Here is a 23,581-nt window from a genome sequence, read left to right as displayed (position 1 = left end):
GTCGTTTGGATCCAGCGCGCGTCCAGGAACTCCTGCAACGGGCGCATCCGGAGCCTGCACATGGGAATGAGGTAGATGCAAGAAGACATCATTCCGAGGAGGGACTTGATGGACCTCACCTTGGCCGCGTCGGAAACCAACATCCGCTGTACCTTGCCCAGGATGGACCTGGTCCTTTCCTCCGACGGGGAGGCCAGAAGGGACACTGTGTCAAGCTTCGCTCCCAGAAACAGTGCGTTTTGCGCGGGTACCAGGTGGGACTTGGCGTAGTTCACGGAGAATCCCAGGTCTGTGAGAAGTTGGACGGTCCTTGCCGTGTGCTCCACGGCGAGCTCCCTCGTCTTGGCTCGGATGAGCCAGTCGTCCAGGTAGGGGTAGACGTGGATCCCCTCTCGGCGCAGCTGCGCCGCCACTGGTGCAAGGCACTTGGTGAATACCCTGGGTGCCGACCGTAGACCGAAGGGAAGGGCTCTGAACTGGTAGTGACGCCCTTGGACCACGAACCTGAGGAATTTTCGGTGCCCCTTTAGGATGGGAATATGGAAGTAGGCATCCTCCAAATCCAACGACGACAGGAAGTCGCCCTCCTCCAGCTGACCCAGGACGTGCTGGAGGGTGACCATCCGGAACTTCTGTGCCTTGATGAACTTGTTCAGCCGTCGTAGGTCTAGGATGGGGCGCCATCCTCCCGTCTTCTTCTTCACGAGGAAGTATCTTGAGTAAACTCCGGAGCCCCGAAGCCTCCTTGGGACGAGTTCGATGGCGCCCTTCCTTAGCATCGCCCTTACCTCCCGGAGAAGCTGAGGGACGTGAAGCTCTTTCCTGGCCACAGGGGGGACGCGCGGGCACCTTCTTTGAAACTCGAGCGCGTGGCCCTGGGCTAGGGCGTCCAGCACCCAACGGTCGGTGGAGATGGACTCCCACACGCTGACGAAGCTCGCCAGCCGGCCTCCCACCGGGTGCTTCGGTGGGGGCCCGACCCCACGGCCGGTTCAATCCTGCTTAGACGAGGCTTTGCCGCCTTGACCTCCTTGGCGACGACGGCGGGGTCCGCCTGACTTGCCTCGTCCCCTGTAAGCTTCTTGAGAAGACGAACGGGCCGCTTGACGGTAGGTGGAAAATCCGCCGCCGGAACCTTTGGAGGCGCCCTTGCCTCCGCCGCTCCGAAAGGGCGGCCGCCGTTGCTGGAGAACCCCGAGAGCCCGGGCTGTCTCCGTGTCCGCTTTAATGGCTTGAAGGGAATCGTCCACTGTTTTCCCAAACAGGTTGTTCCCATCGAACGGCATGTCCAGGACTCTGGTCTGTACGTCTTGACAGAAGTCAGTAGCCTTGAGCCATCCACGCCGCCTAAGGCACACGCCGTTGCCCAACTGGCGAAATCCAGTGTCGGCGATGTCCGTCACAATAGTGATGGCGTGGTCCGATGCCACCTCACCTTCCTGCAAGATCTCCAGGGCATCCGCCCTCTTGTCGTCCGGTAGGAAGTCCAGCAGGGGAGCCAGCTTGTACCACAGCTCCCTGTCGTACCGGGTTAGCCGCCTTAATCGTCGTCGCTGCAGACGAGATGACCCTGCGCCCCATCGTGTCCAATTTCTTTCCCTAGCCGTCCGGCGGGGAAGTCGACGTGGAGGCCGCACCCCCCCACTTTCTTCCTGGCCGCCGCGGAGACGACGGAGTCCGGGGTAGGCTGCGCCCGGAGGCACAAGGGGGCCGCATCCGGGACCCGGTACTTCTTCTCGTACCGGTCTCTTCTAGCCAGCGTCGTGGATGGGTTCTTGAGGAGGGCGAGGCCCTCATCCCAAATATCGTCCAGTAGAGGTACCGCGAGGACCGTCTTCCTCTTGGCCTCGCGCCGCTGATAAAGGAAACCTTCCTTCTTCTTCTCCTCAGGGCAGAGCTGGAAGAGCTCGGATGCCCTGGCGATCATGGAGTGAAAAGATCCAATCTCGTCGGGCGGGGAAGCCCGGGTGGGAGGAGACGACGGCAGATCCTCGTCGTACACCTCGTCGTCCGTACCCGTTGCGGCCGTGTCAGTCCCCGTATCATCCCCTCGAGTCGTGGACGGGGAGGAGGGCTGAACGCGGCGCGACGGCTGAAAAGGAGGTGGAGGGTGAATCCTTCTTTTCTTAGGAGGGGGGCTGCCCGAAGGGCCTGGTTCCGGGTCCTCCGACGGGAGTGGTTCCTCCACTGGTAACGGCAGTCTCGTCCTTATCTCTGAGCATAAGGACTGTATAGCCAACAAAATGGCCGCCGAGTTGTCTTGCGGCACTGGCAGAGGGGAATCCGACGGGCGGTCAGGGGCCCCGTCGGTACCCTCGACGATGTCGTCGTCTCCTGCGTCGGGATCCCTCCCAACGGGCTGGTCTTCTTCCACGCCAACGCCGTGGCTTAAGACCTCGATCAGTTCTTCCTCAGAGGTTGAGGCCGAATCCACGGCGACCTCCTGGCCCACCTTTTTCTTCTCCGTCGGAGGTTTCACAGGGGTCCTGTCGATGGGCATAAAAGAGGACTCCCTCCGCGGTGGCAGGGAGACTCTGAGCCCCGAGGTCGCCACCACAGGCGTAGCCTCCACAGGCTGAGTCAGGGCCGCCGCGACTGTCTCGATAGAGGCCTTGGCCGGATGGATTAAGGCTTTCACCACCCTTGGTGCGCTCACCGCCTTCTCATTGAGGGGGGGGACACTGCCTCGCTCCGCCTTCGAGCTCGACCGGGGCCTCTCCAGGAGCTTCGCCGGGTGCTCGGCCTTCCTCTTACCCGACCCAGAGCGTTGGCTCGTGGTTGATGGTGCCGGGGAGGGTGCGCCCTGCCTGGTGCCCGTAGAGCCCAACCGTTCGGCGCTCCCGGTGCCAGCGGACTCGCGGTGCTTGGCCTTATGTTGGACCCCCGTCGCCGGGGCGTCCTCAAAGGTCTTAGAAGACCGCTCGGATTTCTTCTTCTTCCTCTCGCCGGACGGGCTCTTCCCTTCCAGCCAGTTGGCGAGACGTTGATGGCGGTCCTTCACGGTCCGCTCCGACATGTTGCCGCAAAACGCACAGTCCTTCTCCACGTGCGTCTTATCTTCATGTAGGCAGTAAAGACAAAAGGAGTGTTCGTCTTCCTTAAAGACATTCTGCAGCTGGCATCCAGGGCAGACCCTGAACAGCTTTCCGGGCGTCGAGCTTCCCTTCTCCTGGGCCATGACCGAGATGGGCCTGAGAAACTTCTGGAGTCCTCCAAAAGCGTAGCTCGACGGATCTTCACCCTTGAGGGGCGTAGACGAATCCGAAACGGGTCCCCGTTGATCGGATGGAGAGTCGTGGAGCTTGAGGCTCTTTTGACTGAAAAAAACGAAGTTTTTGAGAAAAAACGTGAAAAAATAGCACTAACGCTCGAGAGCAATAGCACGAGGATCCCAACACATGAACGTGCGGTAAAAATCTGAAGATGGCTGCCAGAGGCGGGGCTTAGGTAGAGGGCAGTCATTGGCTGTGGTCAGTATGACGCAGAGACCAGTGATTGGTTACTACTACGAAAGACAGATCAGAAACGAAACTGATACTGGTTTTTTCTTTACCGAGGATTCCCAGCCTGACGACGGGGAATATTCATGAGCATGTGAATCCATGCCAGACCCCATGCTGGAGAATTATATTGTTCTGCAACTCTTAATAATTATGCAATGTAGGTATTGCTAATGAGGGTTTTTGCTTCACCTTAGTTGTTGAAAAGTCATTTCACCATGTACGAAGGACTGCAGACATTAGTTACGTTTTAAAATGCAAATGAGGCTCATGGGAGATGCAGCCTGTCAATAGTCAAAGAAGGCTTTAGCGGGACTGACGGTGTAATTTGGGGAATGTAAGGGGCAAAGGAATCAAAGGATGGTAGAGACAAGTGCACCCAAAGCTATTTTTAACATGTCACCACACTGCATCTGTCATAAGGAAACGAAAGGCAGCACTAAATGCCCAAGTGTACTTAACGTGGCCTGTGCTGCATGGGAGGCCGACTGCCCGTCACTTTATCAAAGAGGTGCTAAGGTGAGCAATTACCAAAGCAGCACTTAGCGCCCCTTTGATAATTGCTCTTTCTTGCGGTCACGCTGTCGTTAAAAACAGTGCTATCTAAGATAATCACAAAAAATGACCACTCGAAAGAGCAGTGCTAAATAACAAAGGAATAGAGCGCAACCTGCTATTTCTTTGATAATCTGGTCTCTATTCTTTTGTTGGGCCCTGCAGCTGGTGGCAGCAATTACCATAATTACCATAGTATTAGAGTGTACTTCAAGCAGGCCCTCATGGGGCCTGGCTGCAGAGGATAACAAAGGAGACAGGAAACCCCAACAACCTTGCATGCGTAACTGTGTCAACCTGAAGCAGCTCCCCCTCTCAGTATCTATGACAGTGAGCTGTCATGCCTGGGACTGCGAGTTTACAGTAGTTTACTCTGCCGGGGGACCCCCCATTCATAAGGTACGAGAATGTGGTTAGCAGGAGTCAGAGAGTCTGGTCTCGCTACAACTTCAAGGGAGAACTGCTGCTTTAATCAGGAACCACAGAGAGATCCATTTCATCCACAACAGACAAGGTGATGGTGGGACTTAGTATCACATGTTTTCACCACTTTACCTATCCTGTTGCAAAGCACTCTGGTTATAACCTCACACATACAGGAGACTGTTGGTGGGGACCCCAGCATTGGATCATTAAGATAGGCTTAGCCGAAACCAATCACTGTGGCCCATCCGGCCTTAAAAGAGGGCTAAGCCCCTCTTTTGGCAGATCATCTGAAGACTTTGCAAGGAGTAGCAAGAAGAACTCGTCATTGGAAGGTTGAAGGTACAGTCTGCCTTACATCTTCCGCCAGTGAAAGAATGCCAGAATTTCCAAAGAGGGAAGCAAGATCCCTCCTCGTACATCTCCCAGGGAACAGAGGGAGATGAACATTCAGCCGCTCCAGAACCAGTACCCAGCCAGCAAACAGCATGCCCAGCAAGGCTCTGCAGCAAGCTTTCTAGGTGGGAAGTTCCAGAAGGTCCCTGAACCTACAACAAAGGACAAGGCAGCAGCTTGCAACACACTCCCCGGCTCCCCCGCCTTAAAGGATGACACAAGCCCATTGAAGAAGCTAGGAGAAGTGCATCAATGAGCATCTACGGACGTCTGCCTTAAAAGGACATTTTCGAGCCAGTCGAGTTCCTCGAACTGCAACGCCGTCCGGTGTCAAGCTGCAATCACTTAAAGACATCCGAGTCGTCTCGACCAGTGCTTCAGAACCTGCGACCAGCACTGAGACGATTCCTGACCCCGAGCCGCCATGTAGGCCAGCCTGCAGCCTTCCATCCAGCTTTGCTCGCCGAACTGTTTGCCACCGGATACACACGGCTATATCCCACCTTGACCTCTGTCACAGAAGCTGGAAAGCGCCCTGAAAATGACTCAACCCTGTTGAGCACCCTGAACACCTACAGCACAAGATACATTTTTGTTATGTTCCCCTGGTCCTTTTCCGAAGGCCCCTAGAGACAGGTAAAGACCCATTGCTCACTTTGTGCTGAAGCCAAGTATCCTTGAATTGTTACGATTATTTACGATACAGACTACCCTCCTGTCAGTATCCAGGGTGCATCCCTTTTCCTTCTTTGAAACGGCCTGTCCTCTGCATTCCTATACAGGGTGGGTTGTATTTTGAAGTGTGCTAGAACTGTCTGTTGTGATAATAATTAAGTAGATTTTTTTATAAAACCTTGATGGAACAGTCCCTTTTATTGTTGGGTAATAATTGTATTTTCGCTGGACAAGAAGGTTTATAATTTGCTTGTGTTTCCAATCTGTTTGGATCTCTTCTGGTGTACTAGAGGTGTGGGGCTGATTGATGGTTTAGAAACCGATATTCACCCCTGGACCAGTGGTGCCCCGGAAGATGATTTGTCACACATACCATACCATTTTACCACATGCCGTATTGAGATGAACACACCCTTCTTCACCCACCTGTGTAAGGCCCCACGAAGCTAGCAGCATTACCAGGTCTCTGCATACTGTACCCATTGGCCCATCCTGGCTGGAATGTTTGACTACGTGGCCGATGGAGAGGGCGGTCCGACTCCAAACCTGGAAAGAAAGAGCAGAAGCAGCATAAGGGATTGCGCAATGCCCATTTTGTTTTACCTTACTCTGAGTGATCTGACTTTATTCTTAATCTGGGGAACTGGGGCCAGGGATCTAGCAGCACTGTTGTCCTGCACACTGGGTTCAGGGATCAGGCATAAAAAGGTGTCCTCTCTGCATGGCAATGGGACCCTCCAATGTCGTCTGCAATCTACAGTATGGCCGGTGATTTACCAACACTTGCTATCCTTTTTTAAAGCACAAGCCTTTTTGTTTCAAGGCTGAACATCAAATGTGCTTTGCTGGCATGTGCCCAGATTCTCTCTCCATCAAGGAGACCTTTCTAGTTGAATGGTGCCGCCAGTTTTTGCATTCATAGCCTCCACTTCACCTTCAAAACCAAATTGGGATGAAGCTCATGAGTCCCCCTGGTGTCACTTGACTTTGGGGTCTCCATACTGCATAGTTACACTTTGTGGCCCTCCACATAAAGAGTAACTCATATTGTGGACTACAGTTCCCATGATCCTTCACTATTGGGTATGCTGGGTAGGGAGCATGGGAGTTGATGTAAAAATCAGATGTGTGGCCTTCCATATGGAAGGCCACACATTGAGTAGCTATGCTTTATTTGCTAAATCAACTCTTGTTGTGGAACCTATTAGTACTAGCAATGGCCTCCTTTCTCCTGCTCCCATCTCAAGGCAATAGATTCTCTCAGAAGCAGGAACATGTTCTTGGGCTCCAGCTCATTTGGTATTATATTGATTTCAAAATGCCACGCCAGAACTGGAATCCCTCCTGGGGATCTTTGCTCATGCAGAATACTTCAAGAATGCTTCTGCAACTTTCCAGATCTTTGTTCTTTTAGATGCATGCAAAGGAAATCCACCTGAGTTACTCTTTCTGGATTTAGCTAACACTATTCCATGGAGCTCAGTTCTACATCAGGCACTCTGTTGTGTAAAACTCTTCTTAAAACATCTTGTGACAATGGATGCATAAACAGTGGGTTGATAACTAATCGGTTAAGCGCACACCTCTGATGTTGGGTCAGACTGCACTTTGCAAGTTCAAATCCTAGCAGGGCCGACTTAACCATTCCTTATTCTGATTTTGAGAAATTGAACACCACTACATTGAGTAATAATAACAGCCATTAATAAAGTACTTTACTTAGAAACCTGATATTATTGAATAAGATATCTCCTACTAATTAGAATTGTTTAACTTTTTCCATGAGTGTGGAGAAAGGCTACTGGATGTAGCAATATGTAAAGGTGATTTGTGACACTTGTACACAGGCTTTAAGCCCACTTCCTTCAGATGAGCCTATCAACCATGCCAGTCTCTGCCATCCTGCTGTATGGAGGCATAGAAAGGTCCTGAGGTGGTATGACCCAACAGGTGCATACAGGTTATAGCCAATGTCTGGGTACAGGTGCCAGGGCTCCTCTTTTTAGCCTTCTAGTTTTCTTTGCAGAAAATGTCCGTGTATGATATGTCATGCAGTTGGGAAATCCAATGAGCTTGGAGGAATGAGGACAGAGCACTCCAAGAATAAGGGGGTCATTACGACTGTGGCGGTAAGGGGTTAACAGTGCCGGTAAAGGTGTGTCATTTTTGAAATTACACATCCGTTGGCAGGCGGATACGCCGGCCAGCACGAAGACCACACAAAGGCCCTGTTTTGTGCCCTGGGCCCCACTTCAGCACCCCACGGCAAGGGTAGCGGGCAGGAGCCCTCTCCCCCTCCTCAGAAGCCACATCACCGCATTTATCCTGCCCACGAGCTACGGATGCACAAGGTAGAAGAGTTGCCTGACCTTGTCCTGCACAGTGCCTGACCCAGGCATGCCGGGCGCATCGCGGAGCCACAACGAGGCCGAGCCTCGCTAACCGCATTTTTGAAATTACACATCCGCCGGCAGGCGGATACACCGGCCAGCATGAAGGCCACACAAAGGCCCTGTTTTGCACCCTGTTCGGTGCACGGAAGGCGCGGCGTGGCCTACTCCCTTGTTGCTGCCTCCCAAAGATATCTTGAAGGAACCCTACCTCCGCCATGATGGACCCAAATAACCACGATGGGGCAGCACATGATCCCGAACTATGGTGAACTATAATGCAGCACTATCTACTCGATCACCTGCCTGCTATTCCATCCCAGCTCGCAGCTCACGCCACCTTCACGTTTCCGGCCATACTAGATTGTACCATTGGTGCTCACAACGTCTGCACAGGTATACTGTAAACCGACCTACTTGATCTTTGCATCCTAATATACGATTACTATGTTATGTTAACCTGCGCATTCACTGCTTACCCTCACCTGCATTTATCAGCTTAGTAGCCCACCCTGCATATATTGACCGCCTTGCCTCTTCATGAACTGCTTTGAATAAGCCTGGCTAAATGCTCCATTTAACATGTGCTGACTGCTCAGTGTTTTGATTGCCTGCATTGCCTCTAATAAGTTTGGCTAGTGCCTCTTTACTATTTGATTGTTGATACGTGCCCTGCCTTTCATAGAAGCATCAGCTACGTGCCCTGCCTTGTGATAGCTGTATCTAGACTATCTGACTATCGCATCTAGCACACATGTGCCCTACTTTTGACTATCGCATGTATCCTATTTGTGCCTCACCTAGATCAGATAACTGTGCAATAGATTATTAGCATTAGATATCTGTGCCGGCCGAGATCATTCTCACTGTAATTTTGGCTGTATCTTGATTCTGAAATCTAGATGTGTCATCAGACTTAGTTCCTTAAGCTGCTACTTTGCAGCCCCACCTAGACAATTAGACTAACTAGTCCTTCATTTAGATACAGGGTACCCTACACATTATATAATGTACCTTATATTGTCCAACCAAGCACATTTGGGCACTTTACTCATACTACTGGGACTACACATTAGGTCGCCCTCTACAGGAACAACAACACAACAACCTATGACACAATGTAACATAACCGAGAGAAACATAAGATTACGAACACGACTACCTAGAATCTTTGATCCTATTATCAAATATGAAACCAACAACAATCAAACCAAAATGGCCAGTGAACCCATATCCAAACCTAGCTCTCATAACTACAAAAGGCATAACAACCTGCAAATAAATAGAGAAAAAAGTCCCACAGCGTCAATAAACCTTATCTCACTCTCGCCAACAAACTCCATACCCAAACTTAAAGGAGCCTTAATAAACGCTAGATCTCTAGTCGCCCATGCCATACAAATATCTGAAGTCATCTCTACTGAAGACTACGACTTCCTAGCCATAAAAGAAACATGGCTGCATGAGGCATCAGGCCCAGCACTATCCCTAGCTGTTCTTGACAACTACACTATCCTTAGAACGGATAGATGTGGATCTCGAGGTGGCGGACTAGCCATCATCGCCAAAACTAAGCTGGGCATGAGACTTACTCCTTCACCAACCATTGAATCTTGTGAGATAATGTCTACTAAGACTCCCACAGCTAACTCTCAAACTCTTAACCTCCACTTGATATATAGTCCGCCTGGTCCCATCAAGACCTTCATAGAAGACTTATCTATCATCCTTTCAGAAAACCTCAAAGGCACCACCAAATCAATATTACTTGGTGACCTTAATATTGGCTTCAATGATATCAATGACCCACAAGCCTTAGCAGCATCCAATATCCTGACTGAGCTGGGCTATACCCAAAGAGTGCTTGAGCCCACGCATATCAAAGGGAGAACCCTAGATTGGATTGCTGACCATAACTGCAAAATTTCCACCCTTACTATCTCACCTCAAATATGGACAGATCACCATCTCATTTCATTCTCCTTGGATATTGCTACCCCTAAACTGCAACAACCTTGTGCACCACCTGCACTTACCAGAAACAAAAAAAAATGACACTAGACAAACTACTCCCCGGCATCATGCCCACTTTGAACGCTCTACCTAACAACCTAAACCCTGATGACTTAGTGGAAGAATTTAATAATATTATGAACAAAACCCTTGATGTTATTGCTCCACTTAAGCTTGGAAACAGCAAAACACAGAGCCACCTGAATAACTGGTTCACCCCTCTCAGATTAGAAAAAAGGAAATTGGAGAATACATGGAAAACTCACCCCACTCCGGAAAATAAACTGAAATTAATTAACATTTCATCCCAATATAAAAAAGAAATCATCTTAGCCAAACAAGAGACCTACAACAATAGAATTTCACAAGCCAATTCAAGCACAAAGAAATTGTTCTCCATACTCAGAGAACTGAAAAATCCTATAATGCCTCAAGATAACTGGCTCAAAGACAGAAAATGGTGCTCTGAAATCCAGCATGCATTATCTAACAAAGTCCTAAACCTCCAAAAGAAAATAGAACTCAAACGCAAGACCTTAGCCTCTACCACATTACCTTCTACTAAGACGCTCTCCAACCCTAAACCAACCACCCAATTCTACTTCTCCAAAGTCTCTATATTAGAGGTGGAGAAAGTAATACTAGGTCTAAAACCGTCCAACTGCAAAGGAGACCTTTGCCCAGCACAACTCATCAAAGATGCTGCACGAGACCTAGCACCATTTATGACAAAGTTGATTAATGCCTCTTTTACCTCGGGCTCCATGCCAAGTAACCTAAAAGAGTCCTGGGTGCTCCCACTCCTTAAAAAGGCAACTCCAGACCCGGCTATACCCACTAATTATAGACAGATTACTACCGTACCATTCCTCTTGAAGATTCTGGATAAGATGGCATACATCCAAATCCAGAACTTCTTGGAACAAAACCACTTACTAGGCTCCCGCCAATCCGGCTTCCACCCACTGCACGGCACAAACTGCATTGATTGACCTAAAAGACCAAATAGATAAAGTACGATATTCTGGAAAACCAGCACTTCTCCTGCTATTAGACTTATCTGCCGCATTTGACTTAGTGGATCACAAAGTCTTGTGTAACCACTTAGATACAGCAGCACACTTCTCCAATGAGGCTATAGTGTGGATCCAATCATTCCTTAGTGACTGTACCATGAGGGTCTTCTCACCTACAGCAGCTGCAGACCCCATCCCTATCACCTGTGGAGTGCCACAGGGATCTTGCGTTTCACCAACGCTATATAACATCTTCACTAAGCCCCTGTTTGATGACTTGGACCATCTGGGTATCACGTATACTAATTACGCCGACGATACCCAGATCCTCCTCCCACTTACAGGGGACTGCAAAAGGGATTTAGCACTGGTGAACAAAATCTACAGCATCGTTCAGGCATGGATGGCAACCCATGGCTTATGCCTGAACGATGATAAAACTGAGCTCCTTATCCTAGGTAACGCTTCCCTCATTAGTAAACTAAGTACAAACTACTCCGCCTTCATCATCGATGAGAACTGCATACAAGTAGCCAAAGAAGTAAAAACGTTAGGTATTTACCTTGACTCCACCTATCATTCTCCAAACAGGTTAATTCCCTAGCCTCATCAACAGCTTACACATGTAAACTCATCAGAGCAGGAAAACAATTCTTATCTCAGCACAGTTGTCTAACATTAGCCAGAGCCCTAATCATTTCCAAACTAGACTACTGTAACGGATTGTACATAGGAGAAACTAAATCTACCATTAACAAAATTCAGATACAGCAAAACAATGCCCTCCGAGCCGCTTTGAACATCCCCAAGACAGATCACATCTCAGAAACAAGAAGGAAACATAAATGGCTCTCCACCCTCGAAAAAATCAGACTCAAAACCGCATCCCTCATATACAAATCACTCTATAACAAAGCCCCACAATACTTAAAGGACAGAATCACCAGAACACACTCCACAAGACAAACAAGACTAGCCAACACCAATTGCCTCCAAGTACCCCGATTTAAACTTGCCATCATAGGTGGAGCTAGCTTCCCAGTCAAAGCCGCTCAATTGTGGAATGAACTACCCATCACTGCGAGGCTAGAACAATCTTTTACCAAATTCAGACAAAATCTGATCAACTGGTTGACTACAACAAATGTTAAATGAATGCATGAACTTGCTCTCACATGCCGGTTACCTGTCTCATGTATTATATGCCTGTAACCAATGACCTGCAACCTGTGACCTGTAACCGTGCTCCAAGCTGTACATCTTCTTACCTTCGTGCCCTTAAACTCCAGGGTTCGGTGCGCATAATAAATACTAAACAAACAAACCCCTTACCGCCACATTACGAGTTCTGGCGCGGGACCCGCTAAGGCTGCCTGGTAAAAACAGGCATCCTTAACGGGCCCGTTGTTAGCACCCTCCCCATTTCCATTGAGCCCTTCGGCGGCTCGAATGGGAATGGGGATGTACCGGGTCCGGGTTCCTTGAATGAGGAATTTCCGGGCCCTCCAAGGTTGGAATGGCCCAGTAATTCGTCATTCGAGGAACCCGGACCAGTACCTGGTACGGGGGTAGCCATGCCGCTTACAGCGGCATGGCTACCTCTAAACTTCTAATGACCCCCTAAGACTCACTACGTGCCTATATAGAGCCCATCCTCCTTGGTGTGCTGTATTGTTAGGGATTAGATGCATTAGTTAAGCAAAAACTTGCAAGACATGATGACCATTACATGTCTAGTCTGTAATGTTGAAAAGGGCCTTCCCACTGTTCAGTGATGTGGCATCTCATAAGGGAAGGATTGTACTGCACAGCGACACAGTCCTGTTTAACAAATAACACATATACAAATGCACAGTAAGAGCTGGGGACATGGGGTGTGTGTGAGGTATCAGCGTCACTTACTGAGGTCCAGCTCTGGCCCATCTCGGGGCAGAGAGGCTGATCTCACCCGCACAGAGGGTCTCTGCTTGCGGAGAGGCTCTCCACATGCCTCGGGTGTCCCCACTGTCGATATTCTACCAAACAAGAAAAAGACAAGTCAATGGCGCACATCAGAGACTGGGAAAAAGATGCAAGAGAATGCAGTGGCATCCAGGACAATCAGGGAAGGGGCAGAGATTGGGACCCGTTCTCCCGACCTGACATTAACTGTAATCCAGGAAAGGAGAAGGAATAATCGAACATTTAGCCATTATCTCCCATAAGTGAGCAAACATTTCGCTTTTCTTGATGCTACACAAAGCCCTCTGAATATTAATAATTAACGTTAGGCCCCAGGACACAGAAGTGATGATGGAAATACGGCATTGATCCTTCTGTTAGTATCCAGTCCTTGAAATTAGCTTCCCAGAATTGGGCTGGATGAGAATTGCAGGAAAGAACGAGGGTGAATTGAGAGGTGGACCAATCAGGAACACAAGAATGCACTGGAAGAAATACACACGTTCTGAGAAAGTCAGGAGAAAGAGAGAGAGAGAGACAGAGAGGGAGGGAGGGAAGAGTGGAGGTGTGAGTGAGGAAAAATAATGGCGACAAAAGAGGAGGAGATCGTTACTTGAGAAAGAAAGGAAGGTGAGTGAACAAATGAGCAAACAATAGCAGGAGAGGGTAATACAGAAATAAAGGAAGTGGTTGATGATTGCAAAAGAGAAGTGGAACATAGGAGACCATGAGAGAGGAAGAAGGCATTATGCAGAGAGATAGAAACACCCATGCAGGTGGAGCCCATGGCTCCACGGGGCCCGTCTAGTAGTACCTGCATGTCCCCTAAGAGAACACCTGTAAATAAAAGACACAGACACCATGGTAATAAAAGTAGGTTAATACATTTGTAGTGTGTTTCTTTATTTATATGGGCTGTGTATGTGTGCGGATCATACCATCCAGCCCACCATGGGGGTGGATGGAATGCTGAAAACAGAAAGAAAAGAACAATAGAACAGAACACCCCTGCCCAAGAATGGACTGGGCAGGGGAGAAAAGAATCAATGAGGATTTAAAAACATAAGACAGTTGAGAAAGAGGAACAGAAAGGAGAGGCGGAGAGGGACTTAACTGGGGTGGAGGGGGGGGTTTGCTGCTATGGGAGCCCTAAGCTAAATGACTCATGGGGGAGCCCCCTCAGAGAGTGATCGAAGGAGCTGAGCTGCTGATGCAAGGGGCAGCTCAGCCACCCTAGGGCTCTGCCAGCTGTCGGCCTGCCTGGGGGCCAGACCGGACAGGCCTGCAGTATCCAGAGCCCAGGCAGCATACCAGCCCTGCCAGGACAACATATGGGAGGCAGCCCAGTCCAGGTGGCCCAGCCGTGCCCCTGGCGGCCGGCCTCGTAGCCAGCGAGGCGAGCGCATCAGAAAAGTCCTCCCAGGCTGTGTATGCTAGGCACAGCCCGGGACACAAAGAGGGAAGACGGAGAAGTGTTCTCCTCCCAGGAGAGTGGAGCAGTGAAGATAAAGTCCTGAGTTGGCCTCACAGACCAACCTGAGTGAAAAGGGGGAGGGAGGAAGTCCCTCGCTGGCCAGCCCGAGTGAAGAGGAGTAGGGAGGAAGTCCCAGGCTGCTCTGTTTGGTAGCCCAGATGAAGAAAAGCCCTGGGCAGCCCAGCGGTGCAGCCCAGGTGAAAACAGCGGCCCGCCCCCTGCGTCTAAGAACGCATTGCTGAGGGGGAGGGCCAAGTGACAGAAGACCGTGGCGCGCGGCAGTGATCCGTGGCATCATCGCCTGTTGCCATGAAACTGGGGATGCTGCCTGAAAATAAAATGGCAGTGCGTGCCATGCGGTGACGTGGAGCAGCGTCCACACTAACAGGGTCATCCTAAAGATCTGGAAATGCTGCTGGGGTGTGACGTGATCATGGATGGGCCACCAAACCTCCTGGGCCACCCAGAAGATGCGGAATGGCCGCGGTGGCGGCAGTGAGCGCGGGTGGGCCCCCCAGCCAATGTGGCCCACCCTGAAGGTTACACAAGGCCACAGGGAGTGGCAGTGGCAACGGGTGGATCCCCAATCATGCAGGGGGCCACCCAGGACAATGAAAGAGGGCAGGCTGCACAGTGAGCATGGGTAGCCCCATGTGGTGACAATGCCACCCTGAAGAAAGAAGGGGGGCCAGATCCCAGTTGTCAGCAGAGTCCTCCACTAGCCAGCCATCAAGCAGCCATGTCTACAGCCAGCGTTAAAACTAGCACAGAGCCAGCCCTGCAAGCAGCCAGCCCACAGACAGTGTCACCACCAGGCACAAACCTTAGGTACTGAAAGGGGGTGACTGACTGCAGCAGTCGCCCCATTGTGACATTGGGCCTCATTACAAGTTTGGCGGTAGCCTTGCTGGTAAAACCGGCAGGCTGCCGCCAAACTTGCAATTTTTTCCAGCGCCTGCGAATGGGCAATAACTGGGTCATTACGGCCCTGCTGGACCCAGTAATTGCCCATTTGCGGGCGCTGGAATGGAATGCTCCCCATTTCCATTTGATCCCCATAAGGCTCAATGAGAATGGGGAGGTCGGATGCACCGGCACCATTCAAATATGCGCCGCTCGTGGGTGCCGTAACGGCAGCCGCGAGCAGAACTCGTAGTTTGCCAGTCCGGGAACTACAGTACCGGAAAGCTTACCAGTACTGTAGTTCCCAGACCGACAAACTTGTAATGACCCCCATAGTGTTCTATGAAGTATATATGTTGTATGTTACTGCAAATGTGTATGTGTAGTTATATGTACATATTAAGTTAAATGTTAAGCAGGAAGTAGGTTTTTTTTGTGGCAATATTATGTAGCGTTATTATGTAGTGGAACAGTGTGGCGGCATGCCTGAGGGTGCCGAGCGGGATGGATCCACCCATAGAGGCCATCCTCTAGCCTCACACTGCAGGTGGTACCTGAGTACATATAAGGGTACTGTTGCCTCAGACTCACTCTAAGGGTCCTTGAGACCCCTCCAAGGAAGGCTGAGCTGAAGTAGCAGGTCCCCATTTAAATGGAGCTCACGCCAGGGGAATCCTAGGGAATCAGAATGGGAAAAGTATTACAGGTTAAGGGGTTTTATAAATAAAGAGGAGTCCCTGTTGGGATTCCCATGAAATTCACTCTCACGTCTGTTTCCCTTAGTGATCTAAGAACTCCAGGTGCAGCCGATCTCCTGTTATGAGCAATTTTATTTTGAGGTGCAACACCCGTTCCTACCCAGCGGGCCTGGGGGGTAGGAGTTGTGGGTCCCATGGGGACTGTCCTTGTTTTGGGTGAGGGAGGTGCGCACCGTTGCTTGGACCAGTGCTGGGAAACAGGGGCTACACAGGGAATAAAGTAAAGCTACATACAGAAAGTGTGGTGTTGGGTGCAGAATGTCAGTGAAGTTATAAAGAGTTAAAAGGAAGATGTGAACCGGAGGGGAGATAGACACAAAAGGCGGAGTAAAGAGAGAAAGAATGAGTGAGAGTGTGTGTATGAGAGAGACAGAGAGCTAGGGACAGAGAAAGAGAGACAAAGAAACTGGAAGGCATAAATAGAGCAGAGGAGTGTTAGGGAGAATTCTAATTTCTGGCTAATCCCCTGTACTTTGTCTCTAGCAGTGCCTCAATGCAACCAGTCCTGATTGGCTGGTTGCTGTGTGATTGACACTCTAGGCTGTGCATGAATGGGAGAAACCAGCTTAAAAGGTGAGTGGTTTTGGGACTAGAGGCACAGTCGACCAATGGAAGAAACACCCGACGAAGAAACCGTGAACACAGCTTGCTGCATCCTCCTGGATGTTTGAATTGCCCGTTGAAGGCCTGCTGCTGTGCTGAAACTCCTTTTTCAATTCGACAGAGAAGCTCTGGAAGGGACGACTTCTTCCCTTGGGTTAGTGGTACCAACTAACAATGACACAGACTCCACTGGACCACCTTCCCTGACTGGTTGTACTTCTTCACTGCTGCAAGAACCGGGTGCCAGGGCTGGAGAAATCCATAGTCGAGTGTAACATATGAAATCTGTCCAGAAGCTCCAGGAGTCTCCTAAGGAGCCTTCAGAAGCAGGACGACCAGAGCTCAAGTCCCCTCAACAGAGTGCAGGACCCAAGGAGTGAAGGAAGCCCAACCGGTATCCGAGATCCGTGACAGTGCTGTTTACTAAGCGCTGAAACTGCAAGTGCTGCTGAACTGAAAAGAGCCCGTAGCTGAAGACAACCTCTGAACTACTGCCGCAGGAGCCCTGCAGATGTCCCCCCTCTTGTCCCCACGACTGTGGATCAGGAACACGGAATATGCACTGCTGTAGCAAGACAGAATCCAGCTGGACAACTCTTCTTCAAATCAGAGGTACTGTTTAGACTTGGGTTACTTACCTCACTGTCTTTTAGCTGTGCTTTTCTCAGTTGGGAATCGAATTAGCTAACCTTTAGAGTTGATTCCAACTCTATTTGCACAGACTTAATAGCTTGTGACCCTACAAGGGATTTCTACAAACTCTTTAACTTTGTGCAAGATTTTCTATCTAAGAAGTGACTTAACTCTTTAGACTGTTCCAAATTGACTTTGGCTGTCCTGGCTCCCTAAAGACACTTCTAGCCCATTGACTTTGATATTGTTTGTCGATCATAGGTGGTAACTTGTTTTAGACTGTTATTGCCGGGAAAGGCTTGTCTAGATTTCATTAGAAGATTTAAGTGTCCTCACATATACTGAGGACCTGTTTAACCTTTTTCCTTCCTTAAACCTTTCCTTTCTGCAACCTCAGAATCTACTAAGTATAACTAGTGTGATACATAAATGGCATTACTGTCCTTGTGATTCAAGTCACCTCAGGGTGTAGGAATTGTGTATGAAGCATATCCAAAGATTATCCACTAATTTGTTCTGATTCTGAAAATTCTTTTTAAAACATATTTACATTTTTACATGAATTGCCTTTTTAAAGAATGCTTATTTAAATATGGATGTGAAGTAAATAAATAATGATTTATAACTGAAATCTTGAGTGTAAGTGTTACTTGGTTACTTGTATTGACGGATTTCATTGCTACGGCGCTACAGTCACATTTACCCCTCTTTAGATAGGCCTGGCTGCTCAGTCACACTACTAACTTGTGTAGTACAGACCTAGAGCAAAATGTACAGACCTATAGCAAAACGTGGGTTACCTAATACCAAGCAGATAAGGTTATGTAGTCTTACCTAGTGTGACTACACCAACTCTTACCTAACACTGGTGGCAGCAGTGGGATTGGCGTAGAGTGGTTACATTGACTATTTGTTGTACTTGTGCCCAACTAAACCAGCCACAAGGCTAAGAAGCTCCACCAACAAGTTAAGCAATTCTAACATGCCAAATATAGATAACTTTAATGAGTCAATCCTGACTTGCCTGACAGTAGAACCACTGAAAGATATGTGTAAACCTAGGGGTCTGACTCTGAAAGGAAAAAAATATGTGAATTGATGATAAGGTTGTTAAATAACCAAAGCTTGGGTAGTAGGTCTGTAACACCTACTCACCCAAATAATGTGGAAGATAATGATGAGGATCCTAGTTTAGAGTCAAACTCCAATCTGCAAGCAGAGTCAGTCAGAGGAGGGTAAAGAGTCTCCAGAATGGAGCCACCCTCTTCCACAGCCTGACCTTGTACCTCTGTCACTTCCCATTGGGTCCCTACAAGGTCCAAATCTAAACCCAGACTATGGCCCTCATTCTGAGTTTGGTGTTAGTCAATGCGCTATTTCGCCATGACTGCCACCAATAATGGTACCGTGTCCGGATTGGTGCAATGGGGACTTACCGGTCTAGTCCGACCTTGGCGGGACCGGTAAGTCCCCATTCACCAAACCATTCCCCATTCCCATCTGAGCCCCCATACGGCTCAATGGGAATGGGGAGGGCGCAACTAACGGGCTTGCGAATGTCAAGCCCGTTATTTGCGCCCTGGTCCCTTTTAACCGGTCCGGTCCATAATGCCAGGTTGGACCAGGCATTAAAGGAGGGACCTGCTAAGGGACCTTGTAGTAGGGCGGTAAGGGATTACCGGCACCGGTCTCCTTACCGGTGCCCGGTATCCATTACCGCCAACCTCAGAATGAGGGCCTATATTTCACTTGAGAGTCTAAGTTTAGGGTTGGAGTTCAGGAAACTAGATGTCCAAGCCTAAACCAAACATCAAGAGGTGAAACTAAGAGAAAGAGAAATGCAGCATGAAATGGAAATGAGAAAGATGTCCCTTGATTTTGCTTTCCTTTCAGGGTCTTCTCTGTCTACTAGAATGCGAAATCTGTTTTTGCTTGAATCTATTTTTGATACGTGCTCTGACAGCACCTGGCTGACTCAAAAGAAATTGATCCTAAAAAGCTCGCAGAAGCTGCTGACCTATGGGTAGCCAACAGGGCCACTCAAAGACTCTGGGCCACTCACAAGAAGGAAGAGGGGAAGCTGCACAAGAAAGAGATTAAAGAGAATTTTAATTCCAACCATCCAAAAAAGGACCACAAACATAACATGGGTAAATTCCATGGGGAACCTGGTAGGTCTAGTGAACTCTCTTGTGCGAAAACAGAGGGAGGTCAACAGAAACCCCCATTCCAGAAAACATTTGGGAAATGTTTTGTATGTGGGTCTGTAGATCATGTGAAAGGGGATCCCAGATGTACGGGTAAACCTTCAGGGGTTCATGCTACCTCCTTAACCTTCATCCCTGAGGGAGAAGCACAAGTGGCAAGTGCACACTTTCAACTACTGCCTGAAGACTCCATTGGAGTTCAAGCCAGTGTATCTTTAGTGTCCCTTGGTCTGTGGGAACAACAGAATGAGGATGTTTATAACTCCACTCCAGACAGCACAAACAAATATTATAAGGACAGCAAACCCCTGCCATCAGGGACACTAGGGCAAGCATTACAGTGATTGATGGGTTTTTTCAAACCTGAGGATGTAGCTAAGGCACCTAAAGGTCCCACTAAACTTGCAGGAGGGCCTATGCAAATGGTTGCTATTCTGCCAACTCTCATCTAGTGCAATAATATGACAGTCAGAATTCCTGTTAGTGTACAGAATGAAGTGCCAGGGGGAGTCCTGTTGGGAAATGAATTCAAAACTCTTGGAGTAGTGTCTAGTACCCCCAGGCCTCCCAGCAAAAAGAAGCAGGAGCAAACAAGATTGGCCTGAGAAGCAACCTTAAGAGACTCTCAGTTTGAGGCTGAGGAGATTTCCAATATCCCGAGTCCACAGGAAGGCCACCCTTCCTGTGGAAAGGAAAGGAAAGAGACAAAGGGGAAAACCAAGGTTTCTGGGAGAAGGAAAGGCGGAAACCTAAACCTGTACATAGGACAAGGACATACCCAAGAGGACTGTCCCATGTCGGTTCCATGTGATTTCATCGCCTGATTTTACATCGCCAGGCTTTTAAAATGTGCACATTCCATCGAATGTGCTCATCGTTAGTTTTTTTGTTTTTTTGGGGGTTCCTCCCCCAAATCGCCCACCCACACTTATTTTTTACTATTGCCCACCTGCCCAAACCCTTATTTGCCCTTTCCCACCCCCCCTAACAAATTTGATGAGCACAAACAATGTAATGTGCACGTTTAAAAGCCTGGCGATGTAACAGCAGGCGATGAAACAACGTTGTACCTCCATGCACCCCCAGTGACCCCTTCCCCAGGTGAGGCTGAGTGGGAGGACCATCCAAATTCAGTGGAATCAGCTACTGGTGACACAGAGCTGGAAGAAAACATTCCCTGCATTGGAGATCTGGTTCCTAGAGACCATCCGGAGCTGCAGACTTTACTTGCAGAAGGTGGACCTTCTGAGGCAGATTTCAGCAGAGGACAAAGAGAGCGTCCCTCTCTAGAAGGTCTGCGCCAGCAGACAGCTTCCCAGCTGGAAGGGCAAGAGCCAGGGAAGCATAGGCTTAAATGGGAGGATGACCTCCTCTACAGTGAACCTACTGAGTCTACCCCAGAGGATTACAGGAGACTGGTAGTGCCTGAGGAGGTAAGACAAAAGATCCTACAGTTAGCACATGAGATCCCTCTGGCTGGTCACTTGAGTTTCAAGAGGACCAAAGAGAGGCTATCTCTGTACTTCTGCCGGCCCAAGATGGGGGTTGATGTAGATCAATTCTGTAGGAGCGGCCACATTTGTCAGACTTCTGGCAAGAGTGGGTCCAAGAATGTGGTACCTTTTGTGCCCCTCCCTGTGGTGGGAGCCCTTTTGAGAGGGTGGGGATTGAGATTGTTGGTCCCCTAGACCCTCCAACTTCCTCAGGCTACCGATTTATATTGGTTGTGGTAGACCATGCTACCAGGTATTATGAGGCCATACCTATGAGAACTGTTACTGCTCAGGCAGTGGCTAAGGCCCTCATTGGTATTTTTACCATGGTAAGTTTTCCTAAGGAAGTCATCTCTGACAGCAGATCAAACTTTATGTCCCACTACATGCAGACCATGTGCAAGAACTGTGGACTGACTTACAAGTTCTCAACAGCCTTACATCCCCAAACTAACGGGTTGGTGGAAAGGTTTAAATCTACTATGAAGAGCATGATCGGTGCTTTAGAGGAACCCCTTAGAAGAAAATGGGACCTTCTACTGCCATGCCTTCTTTTTGCTTATAGAGAAGTCCCTCAAGCAGGGGTTGGTTTTAGCCCTTTTGAACTTTATGGTCATCCAGTCAGAGGCCCTTTGGCCCTGATCAAGGAAGGGTTGGAGAGTGCTCCTGCCCTACAGCCAGTGAGAGTCACTGACAATGTACTGGGCCTCGGGAAGAGGATGGCACTGATGATGACAGAAGCTTCAGAAAACCTGAAAGCAGGTCAGGCTCTGGTCTAGCATTGGCATGACCAGAAGGCCAACATGGTGGAGTTTACACCAGACCAGCTTGTATTGGTTATGGTACCTACAAGGCAGAGGGCCTTACAGGACAAGTGGATTGGACCCTTCAAGATTGTAGGCAAACTTGGAGAGGACAAATACTTAGTGGACTTGGGCAACCCCAAGGAGACCCCTAGGGTCTATCACACTAACCGTCTGAAGGCTTGATTCCAGACCCGAACGCGGAGCTTTGCTCTTAGCACCTGATGAAGATGAAGAGGTGAGTGAGCCTCTACCTGATCTCCTCAGGGGGCAACCTTCAGATGAGACAATTGAAGGAGTGAAACTCTCTTCATATTTGAGTCTGCAACAACAGGAGGAGTGCAAGGCTCTGTTGAATCAGTTTGTCTCCCTGTTTTCACTGACACCACGGTTGACCCCTTGGGGCCAGCATGGTATTCTCCCTGGTGACAGTCTCCCTGTCAAAAGCTCGAGTTACAGAATGTCAGATTATGTCAGAACTCACATAAAGGAAGAGGCCATGAAGATACTTGATCTTGGCATTATTGAGCCATCTACAAGTCCATGGGCTAGTCCAGTTGTACTAGTGCCAAAAGCAGGAACTAAAGAGTTGAGATTCTGTCTGGACTATAGCGCTCTTAATGCAGTCACCACAAATGATGCCCATCCTTTACCCAGGGCAGATGAACTGGTAGACAAACTTGGTTCAGCCAAGTTCCTCAGTACATTTAACCCAACCCAGGATATTGGCAAATAGCTCTGACAAACCATGCCAAGATGAAAACTGCCTTTTCCACCCCAGGAGGCTTATACCAGATTCAGGTTATGCCTTTTGGACTCAAGAATGCACTTGCTACATTCTAGAGGATGGTGAATCAAGTTCTGAATGGGTTAGAGGACTTCTGCATGGCATACTTGGACGACATTGCAGTGTTCAGCCACACTTGGCAAGAGCATCTTCACCGCCTAGGGTATGTTTTGCAGGCTCCGGAACAGGCCCATCTGACCATTAAGGCTAGCAAATGTCAAATTGGTCAGATTAAAGTGGTCTACCTTGGACATGAGGTAGGAGGAGGTGAAATAAGGCCATTGCCTTGCCAGGTACAAGCTGTACAAGACTGGGCCAGCCCTTCTACTCAGACTCAAGTGAGAGCCTTCCTAGGCCTCACTGGGTACTACAGCAACGTCATAGAGTATAATGGGACCATAGCTTCTCCCTTGAATGTGATCTCCTCACCCAAATTCCACAAGAAGGTCAGGTGAAATGAGGAGTGCACTAAGGCTTTTGAAGGACTGAAGAAAGCCCTTTGTCGAGCTGCAGTCCTGAGAGTTGCTGACTACAACCAATCCTTCATTGTACAAACAGATGCTTCTAACACAGGGATGGGTGCAGGTTTAAGCAAACTGGATCAGAAAGGCAGGGAACACCCTATTTGCTTCATCTGTAGGAAAGTGAAGGACCATGACACAAGGTGGGCAACTATAGAACATGTATGTTTTGTCATAGTGTGGTCTCTGAAGCAGTTTAGGCCATACTTGTATGAGTCTACTTTCATTATTCAGACCGACCACCAACCCTTGAGATGATTAATCTAGTTGAGGGGGAGAATCCAAAAATGTTGAGGTAGTCAATCAGCCTTCATCAGTTTGACTTTACCATAGAACACAGGTCAGGGTGTAATCACCAAAATGCTGATGGTCTCTCCAGAAAGTATGATTGACTGGAATAGGAGATTCATCCAGGGGTGGATTAAATCCTCCTGTCCCTTAGTCGGGGGGGGGGGGGTGGGGAGGGCTGCTCTTTTACTGGACTTTAGGA

At 49.0% G+C, this 23,581-nt stretch overlaps 1 protein-coding gene across 4 annotated transcripts in view; it reads right to left on the bottom strand.

Moving 5' to 3' along the window:
* The window catches only part of AKNA (AT-hook transcription factor), a 442,732-nt gene that overhangs the window by 34,770 nt on the left and 384,381 nt on the right, over positions 1 to 23,581 (bottom strand). For all 4 annotated transcript variants that reach the window (XM_069609684.1, XM_069609685.1, XM_069609686.1 and 1 more), the window contains exons 18-19: positions 12,871 to 12,983; positions 5,976 to 6,095 (exon numbers count right to left, since the gene is read on the bottom strand). In XM_069609684.1, the coding sequence (XP_069465785.1) occupies positions 5,976 to 6,095; positions 12,871 to 12,983 (233 nt within the window). The remainder of the gene's footprint in view (positions 1 to 5,975; positions 6,096 to 12,870; positions 12,984 to 23,581) is intronic.

The sequence above is a fragment of the Ambystoma mexicanum genome, chromosome 8, assembly GCF_040938575.1.
Source record: "Ambystoma mexicanum isolate Mex_15411 chromosome 8, UKY_AmexF1_1, whole genome shotgun sequence".
In the NCBI taxonomy this organism is placed as follows: domain Eukaryota; kingdom Metazoa; phylum Chordata; class Amphibia; order Caudata; family Ambystomatidae; genus Ambystoma; species Ambystoma mexicanum.
Note: the sequence above shows the minus strand (reverse complement) of the source record. Positions and strands in the feature narration are given on the sequence as shown.